This window comes from Littorina saxatilis, linkage group LG4 (assembly GCF_037325665.1).
Source record: "Littorina saxatilis isolate snail1 linkage group LG4, US_GU_Lsax_2.0, whole genome shotgun sequence".
Classification (NCBI taxonomy): domain Eukaryota; kingdom Metazoa; phylum Mollusca; class Gastropoda; order Littorinimorpha; family Littorinidae; genus Littorina; species Littorina saxatilis.
In genome coordinates this window covers 58940069-58955965 of record NC_090248.1, presented here as the reverse complement: position 1 = coordinate 58955965, position 15897 = coordinate 58940069, and the positions used below count along the sequence as shown (strand labels likewise).

The window sequence follows — 15897 nt, the reverse complement described above, 5'->3', positions numbered from 1 at the left end:
AGAAATTTTAAGCAAAGATTTATTTGTGAAAAGTATAACGCAGTTGTGAATAATACAGTAGATACATTTTACAAGGATTGGCGCCTGTATATAATAATAATAATAATAATAATAATAATAATAATAATAATAATAATAAATGAGCATTTATATAGCGCAACATCATAACTTTACAATTATGCTCTTTGCGCTTGACACATTTAAAATTCAAACACAGTTATACAAGCATTTACATCTACATTCATAGTCAGCAACGCTTGATTAAAAGCATACACCATCAAACATACATTACAACAGATTCTTCCACTAATTAAGTAATAAAAACATGAATAAAATAGGTAGTAAAAACAAGGAAATACCAGCTGAATAACGTATAACCCTTAATCAAACAGAACATGTTATTAATACTGAAAAACAGCCCTAAATGTGTATACACATTATCACATTATCACTAAAACAACAAATACACTACATGTAGCCTACTGATGGATTGAGAAAACAAAATCAGGGGTTGTATTTCTTGAAGAGGTGCGTTTTAAGTGCTCGTTTGAATGCTTGGGGTGACTGAGAGTGGCGGATGTGAAAGGGGAGAGAATTCCAGTGTGTGGGTGCGCAGAAAGTAAAAGTGCGTTGTCCGTATGTTTTGGTTTTGGTGTGTGGAATGGTGAGGATGCGACAGTCAGAAGAGGCACGGAGTTGTCTTGCTGGAGAATAGACGGTGAGGAGTTCAGAGAAGTAAGCATGTAAATATGCATGTTTTAATGTAACCCTTAGGTTTTTTCTTTCATAAATCCTTTTGATACTGCGACCACCAAGCCCTGAACCGCATCCCCCCTCCCCCACCCATCCTCCCACCCCATGTATGTTGTAATTGTTCAAGTGTTTTTCTGTTGTATGGTTCTGTCCCTTTGTTTAGGTGATGTCCTGTAATGTATAGTATATACATGTAAAATAAAAACATAAAAATTCACAAAAAGAGAATAAAAAATAAAAAATAATAAAAAAAAAATCTGTGGCGGTTCATATGATCGCATTAATGAGCAGGATGGTTCATAACAAATGTAAAATTGATTAAACGCATGAGAGTAGGTTTATTGTGAATGTTTGAAAACATGCAGGCAATTATTGCTGTTTAATAACAACGGTTACATTGAGCTCTTCACAATCAGAAAGTAATGTGAAGATGCTCTCGGTTAGCAAAAAAGAATATTATATGACAGAGAAAACACAAGTCGGGTGAAGCGATATCAAATCATTTAGTGAATCTGTAGAACCGAAACTAAAAATCAACACTGAAACCAGGGATCAGTTATCACCGAAACGCCAAGGACAGATAATATTCAGCTTCAACGTTTTTGTCTTTGAACGGCTCCATCAGGACCACATTTAAAATGTTTTGCTTTTTTAAGCAAAAAAGCAGAGAACAAAAAAATGAAAACGATCAACTAAAATGTTTGCCAATAAACATTCATTATTTATGCTCTATGTACAATTCCACAGACAAAAATTAAATGTGTACATCCTAAAAATGTATTTTTTTATTGACATGGCACACTGCTCTTGCATTTTTCATAAACTTGGAAAAAGCACACAAAAATACACACAAAAACAATTCAAACACAAGACACACCGATCATTGTAACTATCATCTTTCTACGTGAGTAACAACAGCGATAGCGCTATTGCAGTAACAGCAACAACAGGGCCGCTGATTGAACGAGAACAAGCATAGCAGGCAGTCCTTTACATGAAAACATCTCTTCTCACACTATCAGGTCTGGCCAGGCTTTAACATGGGATAAGGCCATCGCTTCACTCCAATAAATACCAACACACACACACACACACACACACACACACGCACGCACGCACACAAACACACTCATGTACACACACTTACTCACACACACACACGCACGCACGCACACAAACACACTCACACACACACACACACACACATGTACACACACACACACACACGCACACAGACACACACACACATGTACACACACTTACACACACTTACACACACACACATACTGGTGTGAGCCACGTTATCCGGTCAGTGACTTTGCACAATCATTAAGATGCCGGGAAAAATGAGCAGAGTTTACAGGCCGATTCTGTCCAGATTTGAGATGAAACTTTATTTTGTAATTCTAAATGAAGTTGAAAAGAAATCATTCGCCTATTTTGAAACTTTAGCTAAGCTGACATTTTACATGAATAGAGATGCCATGTAGTGTATGTTGACATTTACTATCATAAAGTGGTCAAAAGGCAGCTTAACGGTGCTCCTACTAACACACACACACACACACACACACACACACACACACACACACACACACACACTTTCGTATATTATAAACATAAATCATCCAAATTAAATATACCGGCCTCTTTCGGTCACATCGCTGCTCTTGCCGCTGCTCTCTCCAAACTACGGCGTCCATTTTCAGTGTCAACTGAACTTGTGGCGCGCCGAACTTGTGTGACCTTGTGTGAGGAATTTTACAGCGTATGCGCGGTCACGTGTTACGCAAGAGGTGTGTAAAAAACATGCATTCGTGACATTTTACCTCCATTTTCCTGCCTGACGTAAAACGAAACGAAACTTAATTTAGGGGTATTTATTGACCGTTTTATACGGCTTTTGACAATATTTTCCTATGCTGCCGGCAGGATATACCGACCCGGCATCCTTATGAGGGTGTGTAAACTTGCAAAAGGCAGCTTAACGGGGCTCACACAAACACTTACACACACACACACATACACACACACACACGCGCACACGCACGCACACCCATATACCATCCTGTTCGCAGTGCCATTTTCGTGAGCGAGAATACAACATTCATTTGACAGTTTGAGACACAAACATTCAAGTAGGAGAGTGTAAGCAAACTGAATAGCTGTTTTGCTAACCAAAACGATTTGCACGAGTACCCGAGCTCATTAATTTTGTTCGAAGCAAGGGGAACAACTCCTTATATCATCATCAGAATTATCATTACCGTAATTACCTAATTCAGGTTAAATCAGACACATTAAATCCAGTAGGGTTGCATCTCGTTAGCAATCAGTTAATTAAGCGCACGCAGCAGCAAATCTATAACATATTACTACATAAATATCTGTACATGTTTACATCAACATGCGGAATACGTATATGTATATCCTTTTTCCCAAATTCAGTGGCGTTAAGAAGCGTTTCACTGCCAAAGAACCATTCTTTAAGTTGTCAATTATGAGAAGTTGTCTGGTACACTAGGAGTACTGCATAAACCCTTAGTAGCCTACACCAGCCAATATCAGAGACAACGATGCAGTAACCATTTCTAATCAAACAAACATTCTTCCTCTACTCGACCTAGGATCTAGTTAGCCTAAACTGCAGTCCTTTAGGCGTTCGTGTATATGTGTTTTTCCTTTCCGGATATTTTTTTCTTTCGATGCCTCTCGATGTCTTCCTGACTCTTATTTCCACTGGACTTGGACACTGTTATTTCTTCGTAACTAGACCCCTCTGTAGTATTCTGATACTCCGTGGTCACCTGCTTCCGCTCCTCTGTGCCCATGGGTTTGGTATTGTAGTAATCTTTACTCGGATGTGTTAAGTCTTCGTAAGGTCTGATGTCGTCTTCGCGTATCTCATAGTTGTCGAGACGGTCGTAGTGTTCAGAGAGAGTTTCTGTGCCTTGTTCCGCCACGTGGGTCGACTCCTTTGGTGCAGAGGGGCGTAGTGGCAGTGCCGGAGGTGGCTCGTCTATCCTGGTTTCTACAACATCAGCAAACTCAAACAGTTAAAGACAAACTTCTGTTTGAACCCACCGACAGACGATACTTTTGTGTTGTGTCGTGTCGTGTCGTGGTGTGGTGTGTTGTGGTGTGGTGTGGTGTGGTGGTGTGGTGTGGTTTGGTGTAGTGTGGTGTTGTGTGGTGTTGCGTTGTGTTGCATTGTATAGTTTTGCGTTGTTATGTGTTGTGTTGTATCTTTTATTATTTTGTGCTGTATTGTATGGTCAGTTGCTGATTAGTGTCTTAGTTATTTCTGTCAGACTACTGGATCAAATACTGGTACACACGCACACAAAGACATTCCCGTGTGCCTCTCACGCATACTCACCTGTAAATCCAGGGCGACTGTCTTTCGGAGACGAATTGTTTCGTTGAGGCCTGGCAGCCCTAGACTTACGCAACCTGCAACATATGTTACGACACCAGTGGGAAACCTGCGAAGAATGTTTTTAACAATCAGCGCTCCATTTACACAATATAATGAATTTACTCTTAAAATCTAATTTTAAGATTATTATCCTACATACGTGTGAGATACCACTCATGACATAACAATCTCGTTCATCCACAGTTCATGTGAATGAGGTCACCGAGACAAACGTCATTATGGACACACTTTTGCCCTTGATGTTTCCCCTGAAAGAATGTTTAGAACAAACACGTCACGCCACAAACACGTCCAGAGTGACGTTACTTTGCTTTGACGTCAAAGATTGAAGGAGGCATTGTAAGAGATCGAGGTTCCATCAGAAGCGACTTCAATTTGTATGCGTCGACTCAGGGATGTTTTGAGCTTTAGGCATGTCAGTACAGTATGTAGGTTAAACAGAATACTACATGGCTTGCTGTGTAGTACCAGATTTACACTCGTAGCTTTTTCAAATTGTGTGCATTTAGTGCATGGCGGTGAGGAGGTTCGCTGTGTGTGTGTGTGTGTGTGTGTGTGTGTGTGTGTGTGAGTGTGTGTGTGTGTGTGCGTGCGTGCGTGCGTGTGTGTGTGTTTGTGTCCTTGTGTGTGTGTGTGTGCGTGTCTGTGTCTGTGTGTCTGTGTCTGTGCCTGTGTAAGTGCGTGCGTGTTTGCGCTTGCTTGTGTTCTAGCGGGCATGATTGCACGCGCGCGTGTATATGCACAAGCATGGGTACCCCCTTATTGAAAAATCAGTTTCAATATTCATTGGCTCATTGTCTACAAGTGCTCACCAGACAATAACAACAGCGAGAATGATGATGGCAACACCAAGAAAGACACCAACACCCGCAATGGTACCGATCAGCGTTGTGTTGCTGGAATCCTTTCCAGTGTTGTCGTTGTCTTGAGGTACTGAAGGAAAAAAAAGTCCACGGAACAAATTCCGCATACAAGTACACTATTACATCATGGTAAGACTACATGGAATAATCATATAAATTATAAATGTTTAAAAATATATTTATTTGCTCAAGAATATCATTTGTTGGAAACGTTCAGTGTGTACATATATGTAAGCCCAGCCTACTGTAATGGTGAGTCCAAATTTAATTGCTTACGTTCAGTAACTTTCTCAGTAGCAAATATGTGTTTTTCAGTTGAAAACCGGTCAGGTAATTTTTTGCGACATGTGTCTTTTACACACACACACACACACACACATAGACACACAAACACACTCACACACACACACACACACACACACACACACACACACACACACACTCGAAACACACAAACACAAACACGCGCACACAAACACACACACACACACCACACACACGCACAAACACACTCAAAACACACACACACGCACACAAATACACACACACACACACACACATACAAACACACACACACACGCGCACACATACACACATACACACCACACACACACACAAACACACACGCACACACACACCCACACACACACACACACACACATACACACACACACACATACACACACACACACACACACACACACACACACACACACACACACACACACACTACAAATATTATTGTCATCCAAAACAAAACGGAAATTTAATAATCATTCAACCAGGAAAGTTTGCGAAGAAAATAAATGTTTGAATTTCGAAAGAATTAGAATCTCCAGATAGCGTTGGCTCCGCGGGTTTTTAAGGCAGATTTGCACACCCCATAAACAGCCATGAGTTCAGATTTAAACAAAACAGCCATGAATGAAGTCGACCAGATCTTACACGCTTGCAGACAACGCGTCCCGTTCCAGCCAGGCACGCAGTGTTCAGTCAGACAATGTCCAGTTGTCTTGTCACATGACCCATCCCCCGCACAGTGACCACACGGCAAGGTGCACTCAGATCCCCACAAAGATGTCAGACACCCTGCAGCAGATGAAATGACAACAAATACAAATACCTAGATGAATCACTGCAAAGTAAAACTAAAAACAGAGGGTCAAGCTTTCAAAGACATGTAACCCACCCCGGGTCCGTCTTGCTTTTAACTGGAATAAAAACCACACCACGCTAGGCGTCGTAATAACGGAGCGATTACTCAAAACGCATTTTAAAGCAAAAAAAGATAAGAAAAATCATGAATGGAGGCGTGAACAGGATAAATAAAGCCGTCAATAGCAGACTCTGCATGTAAACTCACGGTCACACATGTCTCCGTCAAATCCATTGTGACAGCCATCGTCACACATACCGGTGTCCGGTCTACAGCCATTACTGCAGTGTCCACACGTTGCGTTACAGTCCGCGCCGTAACGACCAGACTCACACTCTGTTCAATACAGGGTAATCACGGGTAAAAGGTCAAATAGCTATACCACACATAAACTATCTTCTGTCTGTCTGTCTGTCTGTCTGTCTGTTTGTCTGTCTGTCTGTCTGTCTGCCTGTCTGTCTGTCTGTCTATCTATCTATCTATCTATCTATTGGTCTATCTGTCTACATATAATGTATTGCCAAAGCAAAAGAGAGAGAGAGAGAGAGAGAGAGAGAGAGAGAGAGAGAGAGAGCTACCTGCTGTTTTTGAACTATTATCCTCCCCCCTCACTGGACATAACTTTCTACGCAGTCAAGTAAATTGAAGCTAATAAAACAAAAACCAACAAACAAACAAACCAACCAAGAAACAAACAAACAAACAAACAAGCAAACAAACAAACAAATAAGCAAGCACACTGCTTGCTTCCTTTCAAGTCAAAAATAGACACGAAGAGTGACCTTGCTGACACAGGGGCGGTGACCATCCGGACTGACAGGCTGTACAGTGTCCAGTGTCCGTGTCACACACCTCGTCACCACCACACTGACCACACGTTCCGCAGTCTTTCCCGTAGAACCCGTCCTTGTCACAAGCGGCTTTAATATTAGCATACTCTTATGCTGTGGGGTTAAATGTATTGTATTGGAGCGCCTGTGTTCCTCTATTTCGCCTGTCATAGGTAGACGCTGGTTAACTGCAGGTGTCTCGTGGAGCTCGTGCTCAGGTATTTCACGTGTGTTTTGCTTGTATTTTGTAAGGTGAACTCAGAGCTAAATTCGAGCTCGTAGATACTCCTTTTTATTCATTTCGTTCTTTGCCTTTAGCCGAGGGAAGATAGCTTGCGTTCCAAGCGAATCCGTTCTTCGTTGAACGTAGGGTCTGTTTGCGTAGAGCAGATGCCGGAAACCTGTTATCAACGGCAGGGGATATGTATGGCTACTTCAATACAACCAGGATGTGGTATGTAATCATTAAATATTATGTTGTGTGTGTTACAGTTAAATTATTCTCAGGTTTAGATTTGCTTATTGACTTCTGAAAACCGGTCAATCCAAGATGGCGGAATGTATAGTGTGCACGTGCGTGTGTAACTTTGTACTTGAACGGTATGAATTTGTGAGTTTGTTTTGGGGAATGGTTTGGTATGTTGTTGAATGAATATGTTTTGGTTGAAAGGGGAGTGGTGGACAGTTTTGTTGATAGAATGAATTTGGTATTATTCGTTGGACTTCATACTTAGCAGAATTAAATGTATAAGTCCGTTGGTATGTGTGTTCGAGATGCATGAGAGTGAGAGTAGAGAATTATGTCCATTTAATCCTGCACTTGGTTGTTAAGTTATAAGGACGGGTGGGCGATGTTACTGTTACCGTGAACTAAGTCTTGCGTTCACCATTCCAGGTTGTTGTATTTCACCATGCGGAGGCTACTCTGAACTGGCCTACTACTGAGGAGACTGATGATGTCTGCCGCTCCACTTTCGACGACGGCACTGCTCGCCTGGCAAGGACTCGACGTCACCGATGACTCCTGTCGCTTCGCACCACGGCCTCGTTGACTCCGGTTCATGAACGATTTCGGATACGCAAGCACGGTAACATTAGCCTTAGCCCGTCCTAACAGCTAAACGTGCAGGAGCTATAACGTCATAATGAACTGAGCGAAAGTGAGAGGTATGAAAGTTTCTAAATAATTATTCTTTGTTGTTATAGGCTTTAACGCTGGTTGATCTTTGTTGTTGTTGTGGATATTGCCGAAAGAAAGATTGGTATAGTTAGATAGTGTTGTGCGTGTATTTATGTTATGTATAATTGATTGTTTGTAAGAAACGTCCTTAATCTACTGTTCGTGTCAACTTGTGTTTTGTGGTCGGAAGAGCAAGATTGTTTTGAGTCGTGGATGACAGACTGCGTGCGTGTTTTGTGCATGTGTGCGTGACAAATGGGGGCTCGTCCGGGATTCTTTATTATTACATCGTCACCTATGATTTTGCTCTGTTCGTCTGTTTGTTTGTACCGTCTTGTCAGGTTTGATTTTTGAATAGGGATGATTGAATAACATGCTTGTACGTGCTAAGGCTTAACCTGATTTTCACAGCGGCCACCTGTGAATACTAGCCGGTGCTGGGTACATGTCTCGACGTTGTTTATAGCATTTTTCCCTGTTGTAATTTGTCTGGAAATGTTGTAGATTGAGATGTTTTGCTTCAGAATTTTGTTGTGAAGTAGTTAGGTTGCTTTTCCATAGTTGGCGACTTAACCCTTTTACATTTGGTGAGAAATCATGTCGGGATCTAAATCTCGCAATGCCGCTCTGGCAAGTTTTTCTACCCCTGATCATGGTAATTCTCCACCCCGTATGACACTTACCACGCCAAAGCATATGGATGGAGCTGCTGTTGACCCTATTGAAAAATCTAGTTCCCTCACGTCAGCTCAAGAAATTATAGCCGCTAGGGGACGTGCTTTGGGCGTTCGATCAGGGGCTGCTTTAGCAAAATACGTTCAAGAAGAGGAAGCAGCTCAACGGAGACTACTTCAAGAAGAGGAAGCAGCTCAACGAAGACTACTTCAAGAAGAAGAGGAAGCTCAACTGAGAAAAGGAGAAGCTCAACTGAGAAAAGAAGAAGCTCAACGAAGACTTCAGAGGGAGGAACAGGATGCTCAACGAAGACTTCAGAGGGAGGAAGAAGAAATCAGAAGAAAAGTACTTCGAGAAGAGGAAGAAAACGACCGCCGCCGACGTCTAGCTGAACTGGAAGAAGAAAGAGTTCGTGCAGAGATAGAAAAGACTAGGAGAGAAGAGACTACTTCAAGTTCTCGTAGTAGGGCTATTGAACCAGTTCGTCTGAAAATAGATCCATTTGATGAAGCCAAAGAGGATCTCGACACCTTCCTAGGACGATTCGAGAGAGCAGCAACTCTCAGTGGCTGGGACAGGGAGAGTGACTGGGGAGCTCGGCTGGGAGCCCTCCTGAAAGGTTTTGCTGCCGATGTTTACTTGGAACTGCCAGCTGAGGATGCGGGAAACTTTGATGTCATTGTGGACGCCCTTAGAGGATCTTTTCGCTGGACGGCTGACTCGTATCGTTCTAAGTTTCGACTCGCGGCCAAAAGGGGAGAGGAGACGTTTATACAGTTTGCTACCCGTCTTCGAATCTGGTTTGAACGGTGGAGGAAAGCCGCGAAGAAAGAGGAGACCTATGCTGGAATACGAGACCTCCTACTGATGGAACACCTGATGGACCATGTGTCTGGGGACCTCGCGGATTTCATCCGGCAGCGCGAACCGGCGAACGTCACCGAGGCCGCCGAACTAGCTGAGAGGTTTGCTGCATCAAAAAGAGCCAGGAAAAACCCGGTTACTGCGACTGGTCGAGTCGAGAAGAACACGAAGGACATTGAAAATCCTGAGGAAGACTCTGCCCCAGTTAGTCCCGTCCACCCCAACGGCCCTTTTCCCAAGAGAAATTGCTACGGTTGCGGTAAAACTGGGCACATCCGTAGGAATTGCCCGCATTCAGCATCGTCCTTCAACGTGAGGACCGTCACCAACGTGAGAACAGTTGTAACGATGCCAGGAACCACTGCTGCCACATCAGAGTTACCTACCCTTTGTGACCCATGTAGCCAACTTTCGTATACTCCTTTATGCACGGTCAGTATCAATGGATCGCAAGTATCTGCTCTTCGTGACACAGGCGCCGACGGACTGGTTATTGACTCCTCGCTGGTAAAAGACTGTAACCTCAAGCAGGGAAGTCAAACTATTCGTTTCGCAGCAGGGAACGTTCAGAAGACTTGTCCTACTACGATCGTACATTTAGAGTCCCCATTTTTCTCTGGGAACGTTGTAGCTATTGTGGCTGACCAGCTAACATACCCCGTACTCATCGGAAACCGGATCATTCAGCCTGGAGGAGAAACTCTTGAAGTTCCTGTGTACCGGGCGAAAGCTCAACCTGTCAAGATAGCCGCCATTACTCAAGTCCAAAATACGCGAGAAAAAGAACCTCCTAAAACCCTACGGATGAAGGACTCTGGTCTAGGTGTTACCAGAGAGAAGTTGATCCAGCTACAGACGCTTGACCCAACTCTGTCTAGGGTGCGGGAGCTGGCAAAAGGGAGGAACCCTACACCATCTGGGAAGAAAGGAAAAGTGAAATTTCTTTGGAAACAGGGCGTCCTACATCGCCTTTTCATAACCACGGAGAAGACCTTCAGTCAGGTGGTGGTGCCCGAGACTCTTCGTTCGGGTATTTTGAGACGATACCACAATGTTACTAAGACTGGTCATCTTGAGACAAAGAAAACTAAGAATAGACTCTGGCATTCGTTCTACTGGCCAGGGATGGAGGGCGACATCAGGCGTTATGTTCATTCCTGTGATGTTGGCCGTCGAGCTTTACCCAAAGGAGGATTACCCAAAGCTCACCTTGGAAAGTTGCCCCTCATAGATGAACCTTTCCGGAGAATCGCTGTCGACCGTGTTGGCACATTGACAGTCTCAGAGAGAGAGAATCGCTACAGACTGATCACCAGTCCCTTCAACCTCTACAGAAGACCAAGATGACGAACGGAAGTTTGATGCGCTGGGCCCTGTTGCTTCAGACATTCACGTTCCGCATCAGAGCAATCCGAGGATGCGACAACGTCGGAGCAGACTATTACAGCCGCATTGTGTAGAATTTTTGTGACGAACCGTAGTTCGGTTTGAGTAGGGGGGTTTGTCACAAGCGGCTTTAATATTAGCATACTCTTATGCTGTGGGGTTAAATGTATTGTATTGGAGCGCCTGTGTTCCTCTATTTCGCCTGTCATAGGTAGACGCTGGTTAACTGCAGGTGTCTCGTGGAGCTCGTGCTCAGGTATTTCACGTGTGTTTTGCTTGTATTTTGTAAGGTGAACTCAGAGCTAAATTCGAGCTCGTAGATACTCCTTTTTATTCATTTCGTTCTTTGCCTTTAGCCGAGGGAAGATAGCTTGCGTTCCAAGCGAATCCGTTCTTCGTTGAACGTAGGGTCTGTTTGCGTAGAGCAGATGCCGGAAACCTGTTATCAACGGCAGGGGATATGTATGGCTACTTCAATACAACCAGGATGTGGTATGTAATCATTAAATATTATGTTGTGTGTGTTACAGTTAAATTATTCTCAGGTTTAGATTTGCTTATTGACTTCTGAAAACCGGTCAATCCAAGATGGCGGAATGTATAGTGTGCACGTGCGTGTGTAACTTTGTACTTGAACGGTATGAATTTGTGAGTTTGTTTTGGGGAATGGTTTGGTATGTTGTTGAATGAATATGTTTTGGTTGAAAGGGGAGTGGTGGACAGTTTTGTTGATAGAATGAATTTGGTATTATTCGTTGGACTTCATACTTAGCAGAATTAAATGTATAAGTCCGTTGGTATGTGTGTTCGAGATGCATGAGAGTGAGAGTAGAGAATTATGTCCATTTAATCCTGCACTTGGTTGTTAAGTTATAAGGACGGGTGGGCGATGTTACTGTTACCGTGAACTAAGTCTTGCGTTCACCATTCCAGGTTGTTGTATTTCACCATGCGGAGGCTACTCTGAACTGGCCTACTACTGAGGAGACTGATGATGTCTGCCGCTCCACTTTCGACGACGGCACTGCTCGCCTGGCAAGGACTCGACGTCACCGATGACTCCTGTCGCTTCGCACCACGGCCTCGTTGACTCCGGTTCATGAACGATTTCGGATACGCAAGCACGGTAACATTAGCCTTAGCCCGTCCTAACAGCTAAACGTGCAGGAGCTATAACGTCATAATGAACTGAGCGAAAGTGAGAGGTATGAAAGTTTCTAAATAATTATTCTTTGTTGTTATAGGCTTTAACGCTGGTTGATCTTTGTTGTTGTTGTGGATATTGCCGAAAGAAAGATTGGTATAGTTAGATAGTGTTGTGCGTGTATTTATGTTATGTATAATTGATTGTTTGTAAGAAACGTCCTTAATCTACTGTTCGTGTCAACTTGTGTTTTGTGGTCGGAAGAGCAAGATTGTTTTGAGTCGTGGATGACAGACTGCGTGCGTGTTTTGTGCATGTGTGCGTGACAGTCCTCACATACTGCAATGAATAGTAAGCCATCTCGTTTCAGTCTTGTGTTAAATTCAAAAAGGGCTGTACGAAGTACCTTGCTGATATATTGTTTTTGCATGATTTATTTTCTTCCTGTCATGTTTCTTTTTCCTTGTTTGTGTTCGTAAACAGGAAATACGAGATTATTGTTTACCTTTTGGATTTGTTGATTGTTGCTTCTTTAACTTAGAACCCTCACTGTACCGCAACTGAGTTCCCTTGCCCTTCTCCCTGTGCATGAGTAATGAACTCCCCGCAAGCATTATAGCCACTCCAAACGAGGTCAAGCGCACACACGCAAAAACAAACACAGAGAAAGACAGAGAGAGACAGACAGACGGATAAAGTCTGAAGTCTGAAGTCTGAATGTTTTAATGAGTAGGCCTTGGGCCCTTTTCATGGAGATGAGCACATCTCATGTACCAGCATACAAATGCACATCGTAAACAAAAACAAGAACATCCTACACATTATATATATAGGTTACACACTCCGAGTTCTGATTATCTTGCATATTTTCCCGAGGGTCGATTTTTAGGTATTACCGAGCCTTTGGCGAGGTAATACCTGAAAATCGACCCGAGGGAAAATATGCAAGATATTCAGGACGAGGTGTGTAAGCTATTTATCCCATTACTCCGACGTTTTCATTAAAAAACACTTACTTTTTCCACTAAAACCTGCCCGTGCCTGTTTTCAGCTTGCCAAAAGCCTCCGCAGTCGAAATTCATGTCAATGAATTCATGCGCAAAGCTAGTTCCCATTTGTCAGCATAATGGACGGCGTCATTCGACTTGTATGTGGACATTCAGTCATTCATATTGCTTATAAAAAGGTCTGCTATCTGCTTTTACATTTTGAAAGTCATTTTAAAATATCCCTGTGTATATTTGACATCGGCTTTCGTTATACTCAATTCGGCATACCGGGTTTATATTTTTACCAGAATTGCGCACGATAATGGCAGCGCAACAAATTCAGTTCGGGCCGTGCTGGTTTGATCGTTGACCCAAGTCAGTTCGCATGCAGTGTTACTGTTTGACATTGTATTGCTCTCCACAACTGTTGTTGGCCTGCAAAGACAGCTGAATATTTTGTACAATGCAGCTTCTCGATTGGAGTTGAAAGTTAGCATGAACAAAACTAATATTATTGTTTTCCGTAAAGGAGGATATTTAGCTAGTTGTGAAAATGAAATTATGGTGCAGATAGAGTTGTTGTTGTTAACGCTTATAAGTATTTAGGAATATTTTTTTTCACGAGACTCAGTTTTAATATTTCCTGTCAAGATTTGGTGAGTAGGGGTAAACGGGCAGTGTTTGGTATACTTCGTGTTGCACAAGTTAGAGAGTAGTTCTTACAAATTGTTTACGAAATTGTTTGATTCTCAAGTTCAACCGATTGTGCAATAATATGGTGCTGAGATTTGGGCTTTCCAAAAAGGTACGGAAATAGAAAAACTGCACTTATTCGCCATGAAACGATTCCTACATGTAGACATGAGAACACCAAACGACCTTGTGTATGGTGAATTGGGAAGATTCCTAATATATCTAAACTCATATGTAAAGTGCATTACATATTGGCTAAAATTAACAAGAATGGAAAATTCTAAGATTCCATGTAAAGCATACAAAGTTCTCTATAATTTAGATTGTAATGGCAAGATTACATGGGCGACGGATGTTCGAAAGTGTTTGTTCTCTCATGGGTTTGCAGATGTATGGTACAACCAAGGGGTGGACAGTATTGGTGGATTTTTGAAATGTTTCAGACAACGATTGATAGATTGCAGATGGCAAGACTGGAACGACCATATGCAAAGCAGTGATCGATTTTCTACATACAGATTGTTTAAGACCGGAAGCAGTACTGAAGCGTATATAGATATGGAAATGAACAGCTAAAAGGTATTTGACCGATGGAGATGTTGTTGTTCCACAGTATTATTATTTAGGCAACCGCCAGGCACATAATAATAATAATAATAATAATAAGAACATTTATATAGCGCTAAATCAAAAACTTTCGTTAAAAAGGCTTGCTCTAAGCGCTTGACATCTAAACTAAAACGTCATTCACACTCTTTACAATGATGTACAAGAACTTCATGTCACACTCTTTCATTCAGTATAGCACCATTCACACAGTTGTTATTCTGTACAAGACAATAAGTTAGTCTAACATTTAGAATGTTCATAAGATGAAAACAAGAGAAAACCAGACTGATTAAAACAACTGCTTAGTGCTAACAAAGCATGAATCTTAATGATAACGTAATACATGTTTAACTGTTAAGACCATAAAAACCTATATGCTAAAATAACTTCGAACTTTTAAGAACTTCTTATAAGATACACAGCACATCTAGATAAACACCAGAATGATAAAACAAAAGGCAACTCGTTAAAACTATTAAATGCATCAATGTCTAAAACACGAAAGACTCAAATATAAGATACACAATTCTCTAAAATTGTTTATTAAAACTGAAACCGACCTGCTCAAAGTAAACCATACCCACCCCCTCCCTATTTCACAGCAGGTTGAGATTAAATATGAGCGATTTGCAACAAGACTTAGTTAACCGACACCTCTCTGATAATTTAGAATGTACGTGTGGAGTCACACTGTCCAAAATGTAAAGAACATAGAACCATTTTATTCAATAGTCTGCCAACACACGTTCTAGACTGCAAAACACTCTTGTTTGGAAATACTGATTTAACTATATCTTTGAACACGAAAATATTCTCTGTTGTACATGACCATGTTATGTTCACTAATCGCTTCGGCTGATATTATATTAACTGTGACTGCAATTGATGCAGCCAGGCATTCTCTCTCTCCCTGTCTCTCTCTCTCTCTGTCTCTCTCTTCATCTTATTTGTATAAAACATAATGAAAGATTATCAAGATAAGTGTTGAAGCTATCACTTGTTCGCCATGTTTTGCTATCGGAATGTGTATTGATTATCATTTCAAGAACGTGTCCATAAGCAATCTGCTTGTTAACGTTCTTAATGTTGTTATTGTTTGAAACGTGTGTAGGAGAAATTGAATAAAACACGCTTAAACCAAATGAACAGCTATGTGAAAAGTGCATTAACTAAATTTAGGTTCGGTGTATCGGATCTTGCTGTACATAGATGTAGGTATAGTGTACGGAGTGAGGAAGATTTGTTGTGTCGTCTGTGTAAATTGGCTGAAGAAAATGAAATACACTTTATGTTTTGCTGTCCTGCACTACGTGACC

The 15897-nt window shown here is 41.9% G+C and overlaps 3 protein-coding genes across 3 annotated transcripts in view; 1 reads left to right on the top strand and 2 right to left on the bottom strand.

The window, feature by feature from the left end:
* Positions 1 to 2889: 2889 nt before the first annotated feature.
* LOC138963612 (multiple epidermal growth factor-like domains protein 10) lies at positions 2890 to 7113 on the bottom strand. Its single transcript, XM_070335460.1, has 6 exons — positions 6994 to 7113; positions 6419 to 6547; positions 6001 to 6144; positions 5005 to 5125; positions 4133 to 4206; positions 2890 to 3784 (listed from the first exon to the last, which is right to left on the bottom strand). Exons 2-6 carry the CDS (start codon positions 6465 to 6467, stop codon positions 3408 to 3410), a joined length of 765 nt encoding a protein of 254 aa, XP_070191561.1. The 5' UTR covers positions 6468 to 6547; positions 6994 to 7113; the 3' UTR covers positions 2890 to 3407.
* A 2035-nt stretch (positions 7114 to 9148) lies between these two features.
* LOC138965222 (uncharacterized) lies at positions 9149 to 12611 on the top strand. The gene is made up of 2 exons (XM_070337350.1): positions 9149 to 11638; positions 12080 to 12611. The coding sequence occupies exon 1, from the start codon at positions 9764 to 9766 to the stop codon at positions 11105 to 11107; it is 1344 nt and encodes a 447-aa protein (XP_070193451.1). The 5' UTR covers positions 9149 to 9763; the 3' UTR covers positions 11108 to 11638; positions 12080 to 12611.
* LOC138965658 (scavenger receptor class F member 1-like) overlaps positions 11499 to 15897 on the bottom strand; it is a 15436-nt gene continuing 11037 nt past the window's right edge. The window contains exon 7 of the mRNA XM_070337833.1: positions 11499 to 11585. Within this exon, the coding sequence (XP_070193934.1) occupies positions 11499 to 11585 (87 nt within the window). The remainder of the gene's footprint in view (positions 11586 to 15897) is intronic.

Coding starts and splice junctions, on each gene's coding strand:
- LOC138963612 (XM_070335460.1), bottom strand. CDS start 6,467: ATGTGTGACGATGGCTGTCACAATGGATTTGACGGAGACATGTGTGAC. Junction 5,126..6,000: donor GACGCGTTGTCTGCAAGCGT/GTAAGATCTGGT, acceptor TTTTTCCTTCAG/TACCTCAAGACAACGACAAC. Junction 3,785..4,132: donor CAGTCGCCCTGGATTTACAG/GTGAGTATGCGT, acceptor CTGATGTTGTAG/AAACCAGGATAGACGAGCCA.
- LOC138965222 (XM_070337350.1), top strand. CDS start 9,764: ATGGAACACCTGATGGACCATGTGTCTGGGGACCTCGCGGATTTCATC.